Below are 23,499 nucleotides of genomic sequence, written 5' to 3'. Positions count from 1 at the left end.
TATTAATTTTTTCTCTAGTGTGAATAACATTTAAAAAACATGGAAGGATTCCATGGATGTAAGAAATCCTTCATGGAATCACTGATCCCAATAAAGAACCTATAAGTGTGTACCATCCATGCACTACATTTTCAGTGTACTATGATTTGGGACGCTCTAATCCTAATGTTGCTGACTATATAGAATCGCAAATTGGGATTCACCCACAGACATGAACTGTAAGCTAAAATAAGTCTGCATAATGGTGCGCATTTTGGAAAATAACACTTTCTTGAAACCATAGGACATGTCCTCTTTTTCACCATCCACTGCTTCTCTCTATCACACACACTGTGTGTCTTTTTTTCTCTCTGCCCAAACACAAACACACACACATGCACGGGAACCTTGATCTCGAGCAGTAACACACACACACACACACCCCCTCTCCATCGACATGAAAGCATCCCCTCAGCTCTTTTGATGCCGCACATCTTGGCTGATGCATCGCCGAAATAAAATGTCTGCTCTCGAATCAATACGACTCAATTCAGAGGGCTGTCGGGCCTCTCACGTACACACACACATGCACAAACGCATGGTGACCGAGCCGGGATTACAGAGAAAGGCAGAGGGGAGGGGAAAATAAGAATAAATGGGAGAGATAAAAGCAGAAAGAATATGAGAAAAATCCATATTTCCGTTTCATATTTTTGACCGTGTCCTTCTTTCACCCACCTGCTTCTGCTGAGCGGGTGGAGAAGGAACGAGTAATGAAAAATAAAATCGATGTTAGCTGGTAGTAAGAGAGAAAGATGCTTCAGATTCTATAGACTGCTGCTGTTTATTTATCTGGGTGTGAGAGAATGTGCTCTTCGTCGTGTGTTTCATGCCAAACTCTTCCCAGCTATTGTCCTCCTTCCAACCAAAACTTCATCCCCACTGTTTGACTGGATCTGAATTAGCTGTCAATCATCGCTTACATATCCTAAAGGGGATAAAGGGGTAAGTTGTCACAGTGGAATCTTCCATTTAACAGATGAACTGACTTGCTACATATTTAAAAGTGCACACTTTCCTAATGCCAGATAGACAAGTGCATACTTATAGTGTGCAGAAGTACATAATTAAGCAATTAATTAAGTGATGATTAGTGATGAACACCTGCTGTTAACAAGCAGAATCACTGAAGAAAAGAGAAACACAAGAACTACAACTGACTTCAGTCACAGCGTTATTAATTGCTTAATTATCTAATTAACTTTAACTCTGATTCAGTGTTATTTTAACACTATTTAGAGAGGGACCGTATGTACTCTGAGCAGAGCTGATTTAACTCTGGAGATTATGCTGTGTAGTATGTGAACTGAAACACACACCCTGTGCCTCAGAGATGCTGCGGTCACATCCGATCAAAGCTCTGCAGTGTGTATCAAGAGTCTATCAGCATGTTATCAATTATACACGAAGAATTTGGGAGGGGAAAAGTGAAATATAAACATAAAAGGAGATTTGGCTGAAGAAGCGCTGCTGTGATCTTCAAGCACCCTCATGTAAAATTCTGATTTTAATTTACAAAAAGCCCTGTCTCACCAGCGCAGGACTTGTGCGTACACACTCACACACACGTGCAAACACACATTCTGCACGGCGCCAACGAGGAAGAAACGTCATCGGCCTGTTAGAGAACGGCAACTAAAGCAGCGCAGCGTTCGCTGAGGTCAGGAAGTTTTTGACAAAGAGGGGAAGTTTAGCTATTTTACCTCATGCGGGTCAACATCACACAGCAAATATCACACCCTGTGGACTCATAAAAAACAACCAGACGCAGTTCAAAAGAGGCTCTGACAGACTTTGACTCCTGAATGGAGGCCTACTGATAAAATGAAAAAAATCGCTTGACAAGCATTTTTTTTTTTTTTTTGGACATATTTCTGAGTGAACCAGAAATTGTAGGCAGGGTTTATTGATGTAGTCACAACAGCAGGTTAGGGGAGTTTCAGGGGGAGGGGCTATCTCATTCTAGGGGGCATTTGATTGGATTAAAATCTGTGAAGCGCAGGATGAGTCATCAGTATTTTTATTTATTTTTTATTTTTTGGTACATTTACATGCATATCTAAGACTCAAGACTAATTGTGACTTTTTGGTAAAAGACATGGACTACAAAACCACAAAACTCATCTCATCTGATTTCATTGGATCTTTAAATGTAACCTGTAAAAATGCTTGAACATGCTTCATATTCAAATAAAATATTTTAATTCATTTTAAAATAAAATATTATTTAAAAATAATAATTATTTTAATTTATTTTCAAATAAAATATTATTTTAAAATAATATATTAAAAAATAATTATTTAAAATAATAATTATTTACATTTTTTAAAATATTTATTTAAAATATTTTTTTTAAATAATTATATTTTTATATTTAAAAAAGTAAAATATTTTAAAATAATATTTATTTTAATTTACTTTCAAATACAATTTTAAAATAATAATTATTAATAAATAAATAAAATATTTAATTTTTTAAAATAAAAAAATAAAAATAATTATTATTTAATTTATTTTAAAATAATATATATTTTATTTTATTTTTAAATAATAATTATTTTATTTTTTTAAAAATAAAATAATATTTTTAAATAATAATTATTTTAATTTATTTAAATAAAATATTGTTTTAAAATAAGAATTATATGAATTTATTTTAAAATAAAATATTATTTTAATTTATTTTAAAATAAAACATTATTTTAATATTATCAGAGTGCACATCTAGCCAGAAAAGCACTAACAACACTCGTGAAAAAAATCTGAATATCACTAAAAATAAAAATGTGTTAACCAATTAACACACAGGCCATCTTCCACTTAAAAAGACACAAAAGATGGCCAGCAGGCAGTTCATGAGCTAGTGAAGATGTACAGAGGGCTGAGAGGAGGAGTGTTAAACTTCTCGTCTCTCCTGCGGTGATGACACTCTCTGCAGCAGAGGAGGAGCTGGAGCAGCGCTTACTACTAGATCTGAGAGAACCCAGTCTGACCCAGTTTACAGAGGACAGAGAAAGAGAGAATGAGGGAGGGGTGGATGAAAAAAGGAGAATGAGATGAGGAATACCAACTGTATATGGGATGATGTAGCATATTGTATTTCATACGGACAAAGCATCAATTCTAGATGAGTTAGATTGTGCTGTTGTAAACCTGCTGTACTCCCAAATGACCTTCACCATCATTCTTTGGTCACAAATTTCTTTTTTTTTTTCTTTCTTTCTTTCTTTTTTTTCACCAAGGGTAAAGCTGTAGTCCCCAATGTGTCAAGAAACAATGTCCAACAGAAGCAGAGCACTTTAAATTGACGGTCAGGTGGCGACATCTGGTGGCCAGAGAGGATATTACAACAAGAAAAATGCCATTTTGAAAGCATGATTTAGCTATCAGACAATTTAGACATTTTATGCTCAATAATTTTAGTAACTCTAGTTTAATTCATGAGGTCTGTAAGAACCAAAATGTCACACAGTCTAACCGTCTCTGTGCCGGGGAGGAAAAGGAAGCTGTGAATGTGCAGCTCTTGCTGTAATGAGTTATTATGCACAGCTCTGGCTCTGTACTTCATATATTATCATTACATTTAAGAGAAAAAATTTAACTTTCATCTTGATGCGAACCAAACAAAACACAACAGCATCTCAACACTATATTCTAGTGTTTTATATATATATATATATATATATATATATATATATATATATATTATCTATATATATATATATTAGTGGTGGGCATAGATTTTTTTTTTTTAATTTAGATTAATCTAGATTAATTTGGGAATTAATCTTAAAATGGCTCATTTGAATTCTGCCGAAGACATTCAGAATATGTGAGATACCCAAATTGTCCCAGCGTCCCAATGTCCGTACTATCCATCCTAAATATGTGAGATTAAAATAAGTGTGTCCCAAAGCATAGTATGTTGAAAAGAGTATGCCAAAACTCCCCGGATGGTCTACTATTTCCGGTAGATTTTCGAAGTGTGGATCCGTGCACACTTTAAAGGCTAATATTGCCCACAACCCATTGCGCATTGGACGCGGATTCAGTTCAGAACTACAAACACGAGTAAAAAGTGTTAAAAAAAACTACAAAACATGGCGAATATGCACGATCGACGCTGATAGGTTGTTTGAGTGACTAATAATCAGTTCAAACTGATAGAAAATATTTATTTAATGTTATCTGTGTTATTTTTCATCTGCAAATACCAATGTAGACTTTTATAAAAAAAAATCTGATTGGCCATTAACTTTTAAATGCATCATTATAATATGAGGAGAGTTCTCCACATGAAAGACTCGCGACTGCAGATCAACATGCTGCATTTGCAGGATGCGACAGAGAGCAAAGACGCAATTGTATGACGTGATCGTATGTCCCAAAGCTTGTCTACTCTTTTGCTACACACTCAAAAGTAAGTACTTTTTGTTCACAGAAAGAGTACATACTTTTAGGGCGTAGTATAATCCGCTTGTTAAGTCGTGACGTAAAGAACGCTGTTTCCGGGTCCAAGCCTCGACTCGTTTCACTTGAGAATGCCATCGACGGCCGTTTATGAGCGCTATTTATTCATATTAAATATCAATCATTTAAAAAAGTTAAACATTTTAAATACTTACAGTCTACTCAACAGTCTCCGTGCTCACAGCGTCACAGATATTAATATTTTAATGATTTATAAAAGATGAATCATTGTCTGGCCATCTGGAATTTTGATATGGAGATAAAGGTTGTAATTATATATTTTTGTAGTATTACACCACATCGTGTATGTATATTAGCACCATTTGTTGTTTTCTTGTAGTATGAGATAGAGCGTTAGGACCTGGAAGCGCTGCCGCGTGACGTCAGACTTAACAACCGGATTGGGACGCAGCAAATGACTAAAGTAATCCGCCATTTTGTCCGACAAAGCAGATAGGAGTTAGAAGATTAACCAGTGCCCAAGGAAGTCGACGGGAAGTTGAAGTCGGCCGGGTGCCGCCATCTTGTAGCAGAACTTCACTTGCGTTAGCATCCCCATTGACTCCCATTCATTTTGGCGTCACTTTGACAGCGAATAACTTTACATCTGAGGCGTTTAAAGACTCCATTTGTCCATTATTTATTTCCAAAGATACACGACAATGTATAAAGGGCTCCATTACCTTCTATGTTACATTATGGCCCCATAGAAACAGTTTTTGTAAAAATAAGCTAACGATTGCGTCATAACCACTCGACTCTCTGTCGCACACTAGAGAAATTACCGTACAGACAGGAGGAGAAGCTCGCAGACAATCGGGGAGATTATCTTAATATGGCGTACTGGCGTTACATTTTAAAATACTATACAAAATAATTAATCAGAATACTTACTCCTGCTCACTCACACCAAAGCACTCCCCGCTCAAGCTCGCCGTCTCTGCAAGATTAACGATGGCAGTTTTTTATTATCCCTCTTATTTTATTAAAATAATTCTCATTTTCAAAGATTCTGCAAGGGGTTCACATACTTTTTCATGCCGCTGTATATATATATATATATATATATATATATATATATATATAGGGCGTTAACGTGCTGCGTTAACGTGAGACTCTTATCGGGCGATAAAAAAAAATCGTCGTTAGTCTATTCTCAAAGTTGGGTTGGGAGCTGGGTCTATTCTACGCAAGCAATGATGACTTTCACCTTGATATTTTAGCGCGGATGTATACCTAGCCGAACTGACCCTTCGCAAAGACCCGCCCCCCTTAGTTACTGTTGCTTTGTCCGACAAGCCGTGGCGCTGTCACGCCACACACAGTGATAAATGCATCACGGAGCAAAGAGGATCTACTGACTGACAACACGTCGACAGACAAGACAGAGCAGGTTACTTATGGTATTTAACAGTCCCAGCTTTAAAACTGTGTAGTTTTTTAAGAAATTCAAACAATAAAACCCGTTTTCTTTAATGCGTCTTGACCATGGTCGTGACAGATTGCTGTAATGCCTCAAGAGGCTCGTAAACCGATCATCTCGACGAGTCCATTTTTAGCATCAAATAAACATGAATGAACATGACAATAAATGTTGTTTCAAATGCGGAAAGATGTCAATATACAAAATATAAAATACAAAAGTTAAACTCCACCGAGGTTAATCTCATAGACAGTAAAAGAAATGGACACAGCGACCCCATTGGAACTCAATTGAGACAAGTGAAGCCCATTTTTAGCGATTTTTAGCACTTCCGTTTCTGACGCGCAGACTCACACTAAGCTTGATGACGTCCGCAACCTGTCTGACAGATGTAAATCTTCTAGTAGCTGTGCGTGAAAATGCATGTTTTATACTGTCCTGAGTAAGATATTTTACATAAAAGATGTTTGCATTTAGTTCACAAGGCAAAACAATAGCTGAATTTATTAAAATAACCCCATTCATAAGTATGTGAAGCATTGATTCTCAATACTGTGTGTGGTCACCTGATGATCCACGACTGTTTTGTGTTTTGTGATGGTTGTTCATGAGTCTCTTGTTTGTCCTGAGCAGTTAAACTGAGCTCTGTTCTTCAGAAAAATCCTCCAGATCCTGCAGATTCTTCAGTTTTCAAGCATTTTTGCATATTTGAACCCTTTCCAGCAGTGACTGTGTGATTTTGAGATTCATCTTTTCACACTGAGGACAACTGAGGGACTCAAACTCAACTATTAAAAAAGACTCAAACATTCACTGATGCTCCAGAAGAAAACACGATGCATTAAGAGATTCTGCAAGGGGTTCACATATATATATATATATATATATATATATATATATATATATATATATATATATATATATATATATATATATATATACTGCCCTCTAAAAGAGTTTGGAAACGCCCAAGAAAAGTGGGGTTTTGGACAATATTGGCATGAATCCTTTTTAATTTGTGGTAATTTTGCACTGATAAGGGACAACACAAACTACAAAAACATATTCATTACATAAACAGTTTATACATAGAAAAAACTTAAATTTTCGATTCATCAGTAATATCCAGCATTAGCAGCTATCTGACCTAAACTGGGTTCTGATTGGTTCATTGTATTCTAAACTTACAGTTTTTCTCAATCGATTTGGTACATTTCTCCAAACTCAGGTAACAGCTCTCAAAACAGTTAACACAGTGATCAGTACACTTTGTAATTGTCCTAAACAGATAGTAAATTCTCCTTCATTTAATACAAATCACAAATCAAAAGCATATTTTTTTCAAAACACTGTGCACAAAAATCCCAAATTTTATCACAGCAGTTCATACAGCCAACCAAATCTTTAATATATCAGGAAAAACATTTGTAACTTTTTCATTGTTCTTCACAAAGATCACAAGCATTTTTGTACCATTTTCAAAACACAACAAACAAAACTCTGTGAATTGTAAAATAGTCAGTTGCACACCTTATGTCTTCAATTAACGCCAAATTGTTATCTGATGAGTTAGTAATCCACTCAACACAGAAAAAGCCAATTTTCTAATTGTTCACACAGCTGTCTTACGTAATTACAACTACAAAAGGGGAAGAGAAGAAGAACAAAGAAGACAAATGAGGAGATACAGTAAGACAAAAAAAAGAAGTATGAGCAGTGGAAACAGAAGAGGTTTAAGAGTGAGAGGTGGTGGCCAGGGTAGAGGGAGAAGAGGAAGAGGAAGAGGAGATAGAGAAAGAGGAGAAAGAGAAAGAAGAGATGAAGATGTAGGAGGAAGAGCTGAAGATGTAGGAGGAAGAGCGAGAAGAGCTGAGGATGTAGGAAGAGGAGAAGAGATTGAAGAGATGGATAGATTGGAGGGCAATGGTATAGTGGAAAGAGAAAATATAAGAAGAGGTGGACAGGGAGGAAGAGGAGGGCAAAGAGGAAGAGGAGGCCAAGGTGTACGAGGAGGGAGGAGAGGTAGAATGAGGGTAGGGTACACACGTGTTTCAAATGAAATCAGAGCCACACTTATTGACCATGTCATAAATCATGGTCTCTCACTGAGAGAAGCTGGCCAGAGAGTTCAGCCCAATATAAACAGATCCACAGTGGCTTCAATTATCCGTACATTTCAGAGGGAAAACCGGTAAGTAACTATATCATTCTACTTTTACAATGAGAGTCCATGTAGTCTTGTTTGACATAGGTCTAGATCTCTACAGTAAATGTTCCTGCTTGTCCAAACCTTTTTCAGAATTGAAGTTAGAGAACATTCAGGTGGACGAACAAGACTTTTTTCAGTTGAACAAGAGCATGCCATTGTTGACATGGTGGTCCAGAACAACACCCTCCGCCTCAAAGAAATTCAGCAAAGAATAACACAGGACAATCAACTGTTCCACAATATCCACCAATGCAGTCTCTCCACAATTGACCGTGTTCTAAGAAGAAATGCTATCCGAATGAAGCAAGTATACAAAGTGCCCTTTGAGAGGAACTCTGTTAGAGTGAAGGAGTTGCGATTCCAGTTTGTTCAAGTATGTGCAACCCAATTACTGCAATTTTACTGTCAACTCAAAGATATATTTTTCCTGAATTTTAAGTATGTGTCCATAAAATATTCCATGCTACTATATGTGAAAAGATTTAGGCATATCTATGTATACTGCTGCTTCAAAGTGTGAACTCAAACTTCAGCAACAATTTCACAGTAGTATTGACTGCAATCAATCCCATTACTGTAAAACACAAATTTACTATATTTTACCTTGTGTTCTTTTTACTCTAGAGAATCTTGGAGTTGGATAGCAGCGCAACTCATTATGAGTACCTGTATATTGATGAAGCAGGCTTCAATCTTCAAAAAAAAAGGAGAAGAGGGAGAAATGTGATTGGCCATCGTGCTACAGTCAATGTCCCTGGACAACGAGGAGGCAACATCACTCTCTGTGCAGCAATTTCTACAACTGGTGTTGTGGCACACAATGCTGTCTTGGGACCATACAACACAGCAAGGCTCCTACATTTTTTAAACCTCCTCAATGAAATCCTCTTTCCGCAGGGTGATCAGGAGCAAATGGTGCGGAATTTTGTAGTTGTTTGGGACAATGTCCAATTCCACCATTCAGCACTAGTGCGAGAGTGGTTTGAGAATCACCCACAATTCAGGATGGTGTTTCTTCCACCATATTCTCCTTTCCTGAATCCAATTGAGGAATTCTTCTCCTCTTGGAGATGGAAAGTACATGATCGCAACCCTTACAACCAAGTAAGTCTTCTTCAAGCGATGGAAGAAGCCTGTGGAGATATTGGGGCACAAGCATGTCAAGGATGGATACAGCATTCAAGACGTTTTTTCCCACGATGCATGACTCGTGAATATTTTCTGTGATGTTGATGAAATTCTCTGGCCAGATGTAATTGAGAGGCATGATCAATAAAATAATTGATTCAATGAATGCAGTACATTTATCACTTTATTTTTTATATACCTATGCACTTATTTGCATAATATATAGATATATTTGTGTGTGTGGGGTGACAACTTATTGTTATACACCTGAACTCCTCATTAAAGAACTTAATGAAAAACATGTATTTTCATTTATTTCTTTGTGTATCTTCAGCTGAATTTGTTATAAAATCAACAGAGAACACACTTTTAGTTTTGATGTTAATATTGAATTTTAATAAATGCATTACTAGAATAAAATGCTGTGTTTCATTGTGCAGTGAATACTTAACGGTTTCGCCAGCATAAGAGTGTGTTTAGTTTGCTGTGTTAACTGTTTTGAGAGCTGTTACCTGAGTTTGGAGAAATGTACCAAATCGATAGAGAAAAACTGTAATTGGCAATCAATTGTTGAAGCTATTAAGGTGTTCTGACCCAAACATCTGTTACAAACCTGGGCCAAGTTTAAACCAGTAACCAGCATCACAGCTGGCAAAGGGGCATGTACATGTATATATTGCCATTATTATGTAATCAAAATAAAAATTATTACAGTTTTTCTCCATTGGTTTGGCTCATTTCTTGAAACAGAAATTACATTCTCAAAACATCATGGACAAACCACTTGGCAATTGTTCACAACAGAATTGAATTTCTCATAATTTCATCAAATTGCAAATGTCTAAGTACATGTCTCAATGCAGTTAACATGTTACCTTTGCTTGAATAAATTATTGCAATATTTAATGCAGTTACTTAAAGTTGAAACCAAATAAATGTATAGTGTTTTTGTGGATAATATGCAAAAAAAGTCTTATTTGGTCTTAAATGCCAGTTATATTCATCAATGTTCACTGAAATGTGAAAAACATTTATAAACTGTGTGGCTGTTGATTTGCAGTTATTTTCTGATTTTTATCTCACATGCATGTTGCTACTTTTGACCGTGATTGCCCTTGTTCTTGTTTTTAATAAATCATCAATGTCTCAGTACATCTTTGTGAATGATTAAGTACAGGTAGCCTACATTTAGCACAATTTCCAAGTGAATAGATCTTGTTGATCTAAACTGATTGTTGATTCTCAGTCTAATGGTCGTTCGCTCCAAAACGTGTCAGCATCATTTCATTGTATAAGTCATCACGTGCACAACAATTGTCAAAATGAGTCAAGAACATAATACCATGAATACCATATATGAATCCTTGGAACATTTGATAAATTTATTACAGCAATTGACAGTCAGGAGAAACTAGAACTCGACTAACGAAGGAGGAGTTTCACACATCGCAGATGACCCTGAAAATGAGACAGGTCTCGTAGGGCCTCACCTACCTCAATATGTCATTGCATGGGACAATGTGAATTTCCATCGTGACCCGCTCACCTGGTTCACGACTCATCCAATGATGGTCATGGTGTTCCTACCACCACCTTACTCTCCTTTCCTCAATCCTATTGAGGAGTTTTTCTCTGCTTGGAGGTGGAGAGTGTATGAGCATCGGGCTCCAAGTGAGGATATTACAGGAGTGTTGTAGGGGATGGTTGAGACATGCACACCGTTTCTTCCCTCGTTGCATCGCAAGGGAGAATATACGCTGTGATGTGGACGAGTATCTGTGGCCAGACAGACAGCAGCGTGTGGATGTTCAGGAGGGTGAGGACAGCGACCAGTGAAGAACTGTTAGATGAAACTCCAGCTTTATTTACAGCACTGTAGGCTGCATATAATTTTCATTGTTTGTGTGTTTATATTACAGTATATTATACATTTACTTTTTACTCTGATGTATGAAAGTTACTTTATGTGTGTGAATGATAATGGTTACAATTTCCTTGGCAGTATGAGTGCAATGTGTGATGCCAAACCTTGGAGGCTCTTACCCTAAAATCCTATTTCTTTTTTTTCAGTTTTATACACCATTGTATTCTGTTAGCTAGACAAACAGTACAGCAACCATTGTGCCATAGTGACAAAACATCTAAACATTTTGACTTGCAGTGCTTACACAATGCCAAAGGGACGAAGCATTTTGGGGGCACTGACTGTTTGAATGAGAAGGAAATTTAGTTTTATTTTTTTTACCTTCATTTATATAGCGATTTTTACAATACAGATTGTGTCAAAGCAGCTTTACAGTGATAATTGGTATATAATTTTGCCTTTTAAAGAATAGTGTCAATGCAGGCAGATCAAAAGCACTGTTGAATAAATGTCAAGTTGAATTAAATTAAATTAGGGCTGCACGATTAATTGTATTTTATCACGATAACGATATCTGCTTCTCTCGAATGATTTTAAATAATCGTCACGATATTGGCCCGCTCTATGAAAATGAACATAATTTGAAAATATTGGAAGTAATATTAGGAATTTCGCTGTTTTATCTTTTGAAGTTCCTAAAGGTTTTACCAGTTTTCATAATGTTGATCAGCTAGAAATTATTTTTCTTTGCTTTACGAATTTGCCGGGCAATTTGAATCTGGTTTGTCTTATTGCAAACGAATTGTGTTGCTTTAAAATCTAACGTGAATACATATTACAAAGCGCTCACCAAAACCATGTTTTGTATTGATTTACCATCTAACGAAGTTATCATAGTTGGTTAAATTTAAGTCTTTGTGCCACCTACAGGCCTTTTGGGTGAAGTGTAGGTTGGTAAAGAACTTGCAAAATAGCCATAGTTACATTACTCTTTTGATAGAATAAACATGATTAATAATCGTGATTATAATTTTGAGGAGTTTTGACACATGAGTGAACTGTTTTGGGAGAGATATGAGCTTTTAAACTATGGTGTTGTGCTGAACCATCCACGTTACTTTGACAAAAGCACCAAGAGTGTTGAGAATGTTCGGTCTGTTTTGAGAAATGAGCCAAAGCAATTGAGAAGGATCTTTGCCATTTCTGTGGCACTGACTCTTTATTTGGTAAAGGAATTTAGTTTTGAAGCATGAGTGAACAGTTTTGGGAGAGATATGAGCTTTTGCAAGTGAGCTATAGTGTTGTGCTGAACTGTGAGACTGTTTTGCCAAATGATCTTAGAGTTTTGAGAATGTAATTTCTGTTTCAAGAAATGAGCCAAACCTAAACCAAATCCAAATCTTCACAGTCTCCAGCAGAGGTCGCCACATCTCACCAAACACGACAGGTGCAGCTGTCAGGACAATAACAGTGTAAATACAAATATATTTGTATATATCTCAAAAAAAACACTGTCTTCTGAATTAAAAACTTTAATATTTTGTAAGTCATTTCAGCTTTGTTCCATTAAACATTATTACTAAACACTAAGTATTACCATTATCATTATTACTGTAATATTTTATTTTTCAAATTACACTTTTTTTCAACTGCTTACACACGTTTTCAAAACTTTGCCTCTTTTTCTCAAAACTTTACACACAAATCCAACAATTGCACACACAAAATGCAAATGCCTCACATTTCTTGCAAAATGAAGCACTGCATTCAAAATATCACAAACACATCTCAAAAGCAACATTTGAGACTTTAGATAATTACAGTTTTTCTCCATTGGTTTGGCTCATTTCTTGAAACAGAAATTACATTCTCAAAACTCTAAGATAATTTGGCAAAACAGTCTCACAGTTCAGCACAACACTATAGCTCACCTGCAAAAGCTCATATCTCTCCCAAAACTGTTCATGTTTAAAAACTAAATTCCTTTACCATATAAGATCCCAAAGATGCTTTGGCTCATTTCTCAAAACAGACCGAACATTCTCAACACACTTGGTGCTTTTGCCAAAGTAACGTGGATGGTTCGGCACAACACCATGGTTCACCTGCAAAAGCTCATACCTCTCCCAAAACATTTCACTCATGTGTCAAAACTAAATTTCCTTCTCATTCAAACAGTCAGTGCCCCCAAAATGCTTCGTCCCTTTGGCATTGTGTAAGCACTGCAAGTCAAAATGTTTAGATGTTTTGTCACTATGGCACAATGGTTGCTGTACTGTTTGTCTAGCTAACAGAATACAATGGTGTATAAAACTGAAAAAAAAGAAATAGGATTTTAGGGTAAGAGCCTCCAAGGTTTGGCATCACACATTGCACTCATACTGCCAAGGAAATTGTAACCATTATAATTCACACACATAAAGTAACTTTCATACATCAGATAGTACAAGTAAATGTATAATATACTGTAATATAAACACACAAACAATGAAAATTATATGCAGCCTACAGTGCTGTAAATAAAGCTGGAGTTTCATCTAACAGTTCTTCACTGGTCGCTGTCCTCACCCTCCTGAACATCCACACGCTGCTGTCTGTCTGGCCACAGATACTCGTCCACATCACAGCGTATATTCTCCCTTGCGATGCAACGAGGGAAGAAACGGTGTGCATGTCTCAACCATCCCCTACAACACTCCTGTAATATCCTCACTTGGAGCCCGATGCTCATACACTCTCCACCTCCAAGCAGAGAAAAACTCCTCAATAGGATTGAGGAAAGGAGAGTAAGGTGGTGGTAGGAACACCATGACCATCATTGGATGAGTCGTGAACCAGGTGAGCGGGTCACGATGGAAATTCACATTGTCCCATGCAATGACATATTGAGGTAGGTGAGGCCCTACGAGACCTGTCTCATTTTCAGGGTCATCTGCGATGTGTGAAACTCCTCCTTCGTTAGTCGAGTTCTAGTTTCTCCTGACTGTCAATTGCTGTAATAAATTTATCAAATGTTCCAAGGATTCATATATGGTATTCATGGTATTATGTTCTTGACTCATTTTGACAATTGTTGTGCACGTGATGACTTATACAATGAAATGATGCTGACACGTTTTGGAGCGAACGACCATTAGACTGAGAAACAACAATCAGTTTAGATCAACAAGATCTATTCACTTGGAAATTGTGCTAAATGTAGGCTACCTGTACTTAATCATTCACAAAGATGTACTGAGACATTGAGACATGTACTTAGACATTTGCAATTTGATGAAATGAATGAGAAAGTTCGGTTGTGAACAATTGCCAAGTGGTTTGTCCATGATGTTTTGAGAATGTAATTTCTGTTTCAAGAAATGAGCCAAACCAATGGAGAAAAACTAACTTAAGGTTATGAATTTATAGTTATAAGTTTGAAATTGAGTGAAGTTAACATGTTACCTTTGTTTGTTTGAATAAATTATTGCAATATTTAATGCAGTTACTTAAAGTTGAAAGCAAAACATTTTATAGTGTTTTTGTGGATAATATGCAAAAAAAGTCTTATTTGGTTTTAAATGCCAGTTATATTCATTAGTGTTCACTGAAATGTGAAAAACATTTATAAACTGTGTGGCTGTTGATTTGCAGTTATTTTCTGATTTTTATCTCACATGCATGTTGCTACTTTTGACCGTGATTGCCCTTGTTCTTGTTTTTAATAAATTTTTACCTTTTGATAGCCATTCTGTGTGTACAAGTGATTTTATAATGTCTAAGATTTCTGGGTTTAATTAAAAACCCATTTGGGTTCATTAAAATACTGCAATGTAGTCATTTTACACCAAAATTTAGTTTAGAAAAAACAACCCAGCATGCTGGGTTAAATATTTACCCCAACTTGCTGGGTCAAAACAACCCAGCGCTAGGTTGCCAAAATAACCCGAATTGGGTTGTTTTTAACCCAGCATTTTTACGTGTACGTTGCAAACACCTTTGGCATCATATTGGCAATTTTTGGATATTTCATACACACAGTTATTCAAAACCTAAAGCTCGTCTTTCACAGCTTCTGTGTACATTTCTGTACAAGACTGAAAGTAATTGGCAGAGAGATTTTGAAAAATTCACCGTAAACACGAACGCAAGATTGAAACCAAACTATTTAGCATTTGTGGTTGTGAATACAGTATTACAGTATGAAAGAAAAGAATTACATCAACCATGTGTATTTGGACAGAAACAATGCTGTGTTTGAAAAAGGAAATCAAGATTCCTGTTAGATTATTTTGTGTTACATAGAGAATTGTTGCTTTTTGCAAAAAGTTTATGAAATTAAAAACTGAGTCGAAGGCTGAGAATTAGTGTATGGTTTTACAGATTTAGCGTTTGGTTCTGCTGTTTGAGTGTCAGCTTTCAGAAATTGTGAGACAAGTAAAGATTTGTGTGAAGCAGTTGAAAAAAACCCTGTAAACTAGGCTTGTAACAGCAGCGACAAATCCCATAACATATGATTTCTAAAAAGACATTTTTTAAGATGGCATCAGTTTCATCTCAAAACACACACCAGTGAACAGACTAAAATATCACACCATTAAATGATCATCATTAAAATCTTTCATGCAAACAATAACAGTAATGAGCCATAGATGAACCAAGTGAAAATTAATGATTAAGTATTTGCGTTTGGACCTTGGAATCACTTTGCCACAATTTTTAGAATTTTCAAAATGCTAGTTTTTAACATCGATCATTTCTTTTATTCCTGTTAGACCTTGAACTAAACTGTGAAAACAAAATAAATAAATAAATAAGACACCATGGCTTTTTGTAAAGTGTTTCGCATAACACAATAATTATGATTCATCGTGTCAAAGTTGTATCTTGTTTGATGTTGAAATGTGTAAATAAGAAAAAAATCAAATCACATCCAAGCTTTAGCCTCATTTCACTTTGTCTAAAATTTAACCAGAGAAAGATCTGGAAACATTGGTACTAACCTGCATACTAACGGACTGTCCATATTTGAACTTCATTTGACTCTGACCTTTGCTTCACTTTCTGTGCTCACATTTTGGTTATCATCATCATGTCAAAGTCTAAAACAGACAAACAAACATACAACACCAAAAAAAACGTGACATCCTAAAACCTTGAACATTTATTTTCCCAGTAATGCCTGAAACCTCAACAAAACTGGCTTAACGTAACTGTAAGCACACAAGCATTCACAGAATATTTTCAGGTAATAAAATAAAATTATTGAAAGAGATTGTTATGAACATGTATAACTTAAGCTCACTTTTATAATATAAAAAATTGATTTTGGACAGGACCTATTTAACACCTTTAACTGATCACTTATTTTAGCACACACAGTCGTGTTTTTGACTGAGCTGCTGTGCTTTGGCGCAGGTCTGATGTCTGTCGCTGTCTGTCATGTGAGCCACAGAATGACAGATTAGTGTAGTTGATCAGATACTGTAACTGAACATCGAAGGGCTTCACTCAGGACTCATACGAGTCATATGAGCTGAAGAAACGTGCACTCTATTAGAAGACGACTCGCACCAGACCGGCCTGAACATCATGAGACCTGGAGACTCTCATTATCCGTGTGGGAAACACGGGATGTGTGTTATGGTGATGTTACAGCATTCTCGTGCCAACTAACAAAAGCCTGGTTTCAGAAACTACTCAATGTAACATTGTTGAAGCAATCTAGTATGATGTGTGAAATGTAACCTGACGGGTGGCGTCATGTTTACATGCTTTTCTGTTCTTTGTCCTTTTTATTTTTAATGAATCTAAATGGTTAATAGATAGATAGATAGATAGATAGATAGATAGATAGATAGATAGATAGATAGATAGATAGATAGATAGATAGATAGATAGATAGATAGATAGATAGATAGATAGATAGATAGATAGATAGATAGATAGATAGATAGATAGATAGATAGTGTGTAAAATAAAACAAATTTTATAGTACTTTCATAGCGGATGAATGGATGAACGGACGGATAAATAGATGATGGACGGATGAACGGACGGATAGATAGATGGATGATGGACGGATGAACGGACAGATGGACAGATAGATAGATAGATAGATGGAGGATGGATGGAGGATGGATGGATGGATGGACGGACGTTGGATGGAAGGATGGATGGATGGATGGATGGATGGATGGATGGATGGATGGATGGATGGACGGATGGATGGTAGATGGATGGATGGACGTTGGATGGATGGATGGATGGATGGATGGATGGATGGTAGATGGATGGATGGACGGATGGATGGATGGTAGATGGATGGATGGACGTTGGATGGATGGATGGATGGATGGATGGTAGATGGATGGATGGACGTTGGATGGATGGATGGATGGATGGATGGATGGATGGATGGATGGATGGATGGACGGATGGATGGTAGATGGATGGATGGATGGACGGATGGATGTTGGATGGATGGATGGATGGACGGACGTTGGATGGAAGGATGGATGGATGGATGGATGGATGGATGGATGGATGGACGGATGGATGGTAGATGGATGGATGGACGTTGGATGGATGGATGGTAGATGGATGGATGGACGTTGGATGGATGGATGGATGGATGGATGGATGGTAGATGGATGGATGGACGTTGGATGGATGGATGGATGGATGGATGGATGGATGGATGTATGGACGGATGGATGGTAGATGGATGGATGGATGGACGGATGGATGGTAGATGGATGGATGGACGGACGGATGGATGGTAGATGGATGGATGGAAGTTGGATGGATGGTAGATGGATGGATGGATGGATGGATGGATGGATGGATGGATGGACGGATGGATGGTAGATGGATGGATGGACGTTGGATGGATGGATGGATGGATGGATGGAGGATGATGTTGGTTCGATGGATGGATGGATGGATGGACATTGGATGGATGGATGGATGGATGGATGGATGGATGGATGGATGGATGGATGGACGGATGGATGGATGGATGGATGGATGGACGTTGGATGGATGGATGGATGGATGGATGGACGGACGGATGGATGGATGGACGTTGGATGGATGGATGGATGGATGGATGGACGGATGGATGGTAGATGGATGGATGGACGTTGGATGGATGGATGGATGGATGGATGGATGGATGGATGGATGGATGGATGGATGGATGGATGGATGGATGGACGGACGGACGGATGGATGGTAGATGGATGGACGGACAGATGGATGGACGTTGGATGGATGGATGGATGGATGGATGGATGGATGGATGGATGGATGGATGGATGGATGGATGGATGGATGGATGGATGGATGGATGGTAGATGGATGGATGGACGTTAAATCAAATAATTGAAGAATAACACTCAAACTGGGTCAAGAGAGATTTCCTCCTGTGGTGTTTGGAGCGACTGACCCGACAGATCAGTCTAATTTTAGAATTCTTATCTCTGTTAAACAAAGTGGCTGCTGCTCTCCAGACGTTTCTATCATGGTTTAATATTACGATTATTTCAGTCATGACAAAACACTAACACTGCATTCCAAAACTATTGCACAGTGTGTCTGACAATAGAAATAGAATGGAAATGAACCTTTGCTCCCGCTGGCAGCAGATGTGTTGGAATAATGTGCAGCACAGTTAATCAGGATCTGTTCTGTCCTGCACCAGTTCAGCTCATTCCTGACTGAGAGAGGTTATGTAAGTTCTAATGGATTCCAAGGTGCTGCGCATCAAACTTTAATTTTATTGCAGCTTTCTTGTGACACGGCGTGAGACGGAAATGACATGAAGCTGATAACAAATTTAGTAATTTCACTAAATTAGGACAATTATATTGGCCAGCTGCCATGAAAGACAGTTCAATTCCAGCTTCTTTTATTTACTGCTGCTTTCCTCCTCATTACATCCTCCTCAAACATGTAGCACTGAAAGCCTATTGTAATCCTTAAAATTTCAGCATTCTCCCCTAAAAGTGATCGGGCAGACCAAACCGTAAGCCGCAGAGATTTGAAACTTTGAGGGCTGGTAGTACTCACACCGTCTACTACGTTACTAATACTCTCCCCAATCGGTCTGACGGGGGCGCTACAGCGGTCAAAAGTATATTTTGGATATTTTGAAAAACCTACAAACTAGTCCTAGGTTTTTGACCCGATCGGAACCAAACCAGCGCAGCAAGATTTTCCAGAGTCGGACTGTCAATAATTATCGGAAAAAAAAGTTTTCGAGTGGTGCCAAAACGTTAGAAGATGAAACCTTTATGAAAATGGCTATAACTCATGAACGAAATGAGATGTTTTCACCAAATTTGGCACACCTATGTAAGAGCTCACTCTGTGGTTACGTGAAAAAGGACATGGTGACTGGCCACTTGGTGGCGCTATAACAGGAAATAAACCCATGAAAACGTCTATAACTACTTCACTGTTAGTCCGATCGACTTGAAAAATGCAGTGTCTTCGTACGAGGTGCCATGATTGTCTTTGAGGACATTAGCATATCTCGAAAAACATCGGCCAATGAAATTTGAGCACCTATTAGACAATGTTAATGGAGGCCGATTGGAAAAAACCCGGTTTGGGCCACTGGCATGATGCCTGAGAAGTTTCGAGCATTACATTTTCAAATGCTTATAACTTTGGGTGTGGTTGACTTATTTTCACAGGAGTCACATTCTTATGGGCCGTTCACACCAGACGTGACTTGCGCGAATAAATTGCGCTATTCGCGCATAGTTGGACACTTGAACATTTTGAGTTTACTGGCTTCATTCGTGCGTGAAATTCACTTCACAACAGATGCGAATTCGTGTCATGGGAGGGGCTTCTTTCTGCACACTTCCTCTGAATAAACACAACTCATCAGCGGGAAAGAAGTTGTAAAGTTGCCGGCTTTAGCTAGCTTGTAGTCTCAATATGTATATATATATAGCTCAAATTTAGTAAAGACCATTTTTTACAACTTACCAGATTGTCCGACCTCCTCACTTACTTTCTTCCAAGCAAGATCTTTTTTATTCCTGTTCCTATAAAAATATGAAGATGTATCGGACAGCAACCATGATTTACTACTCCACTTTTACTAGAGCAAGCTCGTAATTGGTTAACACGGCACAAATTTTCATCAAAGTTCAGCTTTTTCAACTTGCGCGATTCGTGCAAATCATGCGTTATGCACGTCAAATGCCCAAAACGCTCAATTTGCACCGCCTCATTCACGCGAATCGTGTCATTCACGCTGCCGGAAGTCTGTTTGTGTTTTTGCATTGACTAAACATGTAAATCACTCGCACTTAATGCTTCATTTGCGTCTGGTGTGAACACACCATTAGACTCCTGAATCTTTGCTGAGTCGTCCAACAATACCGAACATGCCAAGTTTTGTGCGTCCACATCGCCGCCGGCAAGAGCGTCAAAATTCACCTTGGCTGCCCCCCAACAACGCTGTACTGTGTGTTCAAACCGCCGCCGGTGGGAGGGTCAAAGTAAATTACAAGTTGTGTCAACCAATCGGAATCCTCTCAAGCGAGGACCTCTACATTCCGATTGGTTGCCGCTGAATTGCGTCATAGCTCATTACCATAAAACTGACATGACTTCAACTCTCCTCAACACTCTCACCGTCCAAGATGCGCCACTCTTGCCGGAGCTCGCCGCGGGCTCACACTGAAAATGAATGACTTCCTGTCACATTGACATTCTCATCGACGGCGGTGTGAACACATGGTTATGGTTTGTGCAACATTGTGATTTAGTGCTTAAAAAACATTTGCAAATATCTTTGAAACAGTTAGTCCAATCGAGACAAAACCACCATAGGAAATTCGGAAACATAGGTCGAAAGCCATATGCTAATACCCAAATGTCAAAATTTTGATAGAAATGGCAAAAAAATCCAATCAAAGTAGCTCATGAGTGATTTTTTATGCTCTCATAAATATATATAAGTGTGTATATACAAAATCCCCAGACTTAAATCAGCTCTGCTCAGAGAACATATGGTCCCTCTCTACATAGAATTAAAAAAAACACTAACACATGCTGTTTGTGGAGTTGTTTAATCAGATCTTGAGAGATTTGATGTCTTTTATCTTCAGTTGAGTTCATCTTAGGCTGTGGCTGGAAGTCATTTGTAGTTCTTGTGTTTCTCTTAAGCGATTCTGCTTGTTAACAGCAGGTGTTCATCACTAATGCTCAATCGTCACTTAATTAATCACTCTCATTAACTTTAACTCTGCTTCAGTGTTACTTTAACACTATAGAGAGGACCCATATGTACTCTGAGCAGAGCTGATTTAACTCTGGAGATTTTGCTTTGTATGGGCACACTCTGAGGACACCAAAAAAGTGGTGGAGATCAGGCAATAGGTGGCACTATAATTGTCAAAAAACCTTTAAAACCATATTTTTCCTTAAATAAATTTCCTGTATTGGCTGTAAATGGTGTTTTCCATCTCTATGTGCTTACATGCTTGCCAAATAAAATATAATACCTTTACATGCTTAAATAAAGGTGCTTAGATTAGAACCCTGCTAACTGCTGCTCGCAGCTATATCGTTTTCTCTGTCATCGTCTTTCCACTGTCATTTTAGCTAAAATGCAGAAAGCCCAAAACAAAATTTGCACATTTGAACCTCGCTGAAATCACAGCTGCTCATTCCGGTATAAGCCAGTGATGTTTCCTAATTTAAGGTCATTGTTTTTGTAGTGATCTGCAGTCTTGTGAATGTCATGACCTTAATCAATAAAAGAAAAAAGAGGTCATAAGTCAGCCATCCAAACTATTTTAACTCAAAAGGCATCGAAGACCTTGTCTGAACCTCTTTTTCATTGTATTTCATTAGGTTGGCATGCCAGGAGAAATTAGATTTTCCATGCACATGATCTGAGCTCGTACAATTGTCGCTCTAATCTTGAAACCAAGAGGCGTGTGCATTTTATTCAGCTATTTAGTAAGGAAACCAGATTTTCTTATAAGGGATGCTGTAACTCTTGTCAGCTGACAGACACGGGTCCTCTGAGGGCTTTTTTCCATTCATTTACATATTATTTCATAGTATTATCATTCCTTTTGACATACAGTATGTATTCCATAACATTTTCATGCATTTGTGTGTGTGTTTTTTTTAAATGCACTCACAAAGAGAAATACATTTTGAAGAAATATCACAGAAATTGTGCATTTTTTAAATATTAACATGAATTTAAAGGTGGATAACTCCATGACAAACTCAGACCTGCTATTTATACTCAAAGTAAAAAAAAAGAAAAAGTAGATTTTGTGTCAAAACAGATAAAAAAGTGCAAAAATCAGTTTGTTCCATTATCTTTACGGGGAGGACATGCTCATACTTGTTTTGCTTCCTAAACTTTAGCAGCAGCCAATATTATCCATGTGAGGAGAACCAAGTGCATGCATAAACTGACAGTGATGTCTTATCACAATACACTACGGAAAAATATATGTAACCCTGCTGCACAAAACCAGTCATAAGTCACACGGGTATATACACTGTGTGGTTCAAAATTATCGATTTTTTGCCAAAAATCATTAGGATATTAAGTAAAGATCATGTTCCATGAAGATATTTTGTAAATTTCCTACCATAAATATATCAAAAATGTATTTGTGAGTGGATATGCATTGCTAAGGACTTCATTTGGAAAACTTTAAAGGCCATTTTCTCAATATTTTTGATTTTTTTGCACCCTCAGATAACAAACCATACATCAATGGAAAGATTATTTATTCAGCTTCAAAAAAATTGACCCTTATGACTAGTTTTGTGATCCAGGGTCACATTATGAATGTCCTCATTCATTCTCGGATAAGTCGCACGGGTATATTTGTAGCAATAGCCAACAATTCATTGTATGGATCAAAATTATCATTTTTCTTTTATGCAAAAAATCATTAGGATATTAAGTAAATATCATGTTCCATGAAGATATTTTGCAAATTTCCTACCATAAATATATCAAAAAAAGTATGTGTGAGGGGATGTGCATTGCTAAGGACTTCATTTGGACAACTTTAAAAGCGATTTTCTCAATATTTTTATTATTTATTAATTTTTTTGCACCCTCAGATTCCAGATATAGCTGTATCTCGGCCAAATATTGTCCTATCCTAACAAACAAACCATATATTAATGGAAAGATAATTTATTCAACTTAAAAAAAAATGACCCTCATGACTAGTTTTGGGTCACATTATGAATGCCCTCATTCATTCTCGGACATAAATATGGCGTTGTACTGTTAAACTAATCACAGTTAACGTTTATGCAGCACTATAATAGTAAACATAGTCAAATTCGCCCTTTAAACAATGTGCAAATATGTGTCT

At 37.3% G+C, this 23,499-nt stretch overlaps 1 protein-coding gene across 1 annotated transcript; it reads left to right on the top strand.

Annotated features, from left to right (window-relative positions):
• Positions 1-7,642: 7,642 nt before the first annotated feature.
• LOC137003844 (uncharacterized) lies at positions 7,643-9,369 on the top strand. The gene is made up of 3 exons (XM_067364102.1): positions 7,643-8,124; positions 8,233-8,515; positions 8,767-9,369. The coding sequence occupies exons 1-3, from the start codon at positions 7,643-7,645 to the stop codon at positions 9,367-9,369; spliced, it is 1,368 nt and encodes a 455-aa protein (XP_067220203.1).
• The last annotated feature ends 14,130 nt before the right edge of the window (positions 9,370-23,499 follow it).

This window comes from Chanodichthys erythropterus, chromosome 16 (genome assembly GCF_024489055.1).
Source record: "Chanodichthys erythropterus isolate Z2021 chromosome 16, ASM2448905v1, whole genome shotgun sequence".
NCBI lineage: Eukaryota > Metazoa > Chordata > Actinopteri > Cypriniformes > Xenocyprididae > Chanodichthys > Chanodichthys erythropterus.
This window is presented reverse-complemented; position numbering and strand designations above follow the sequence as displayed.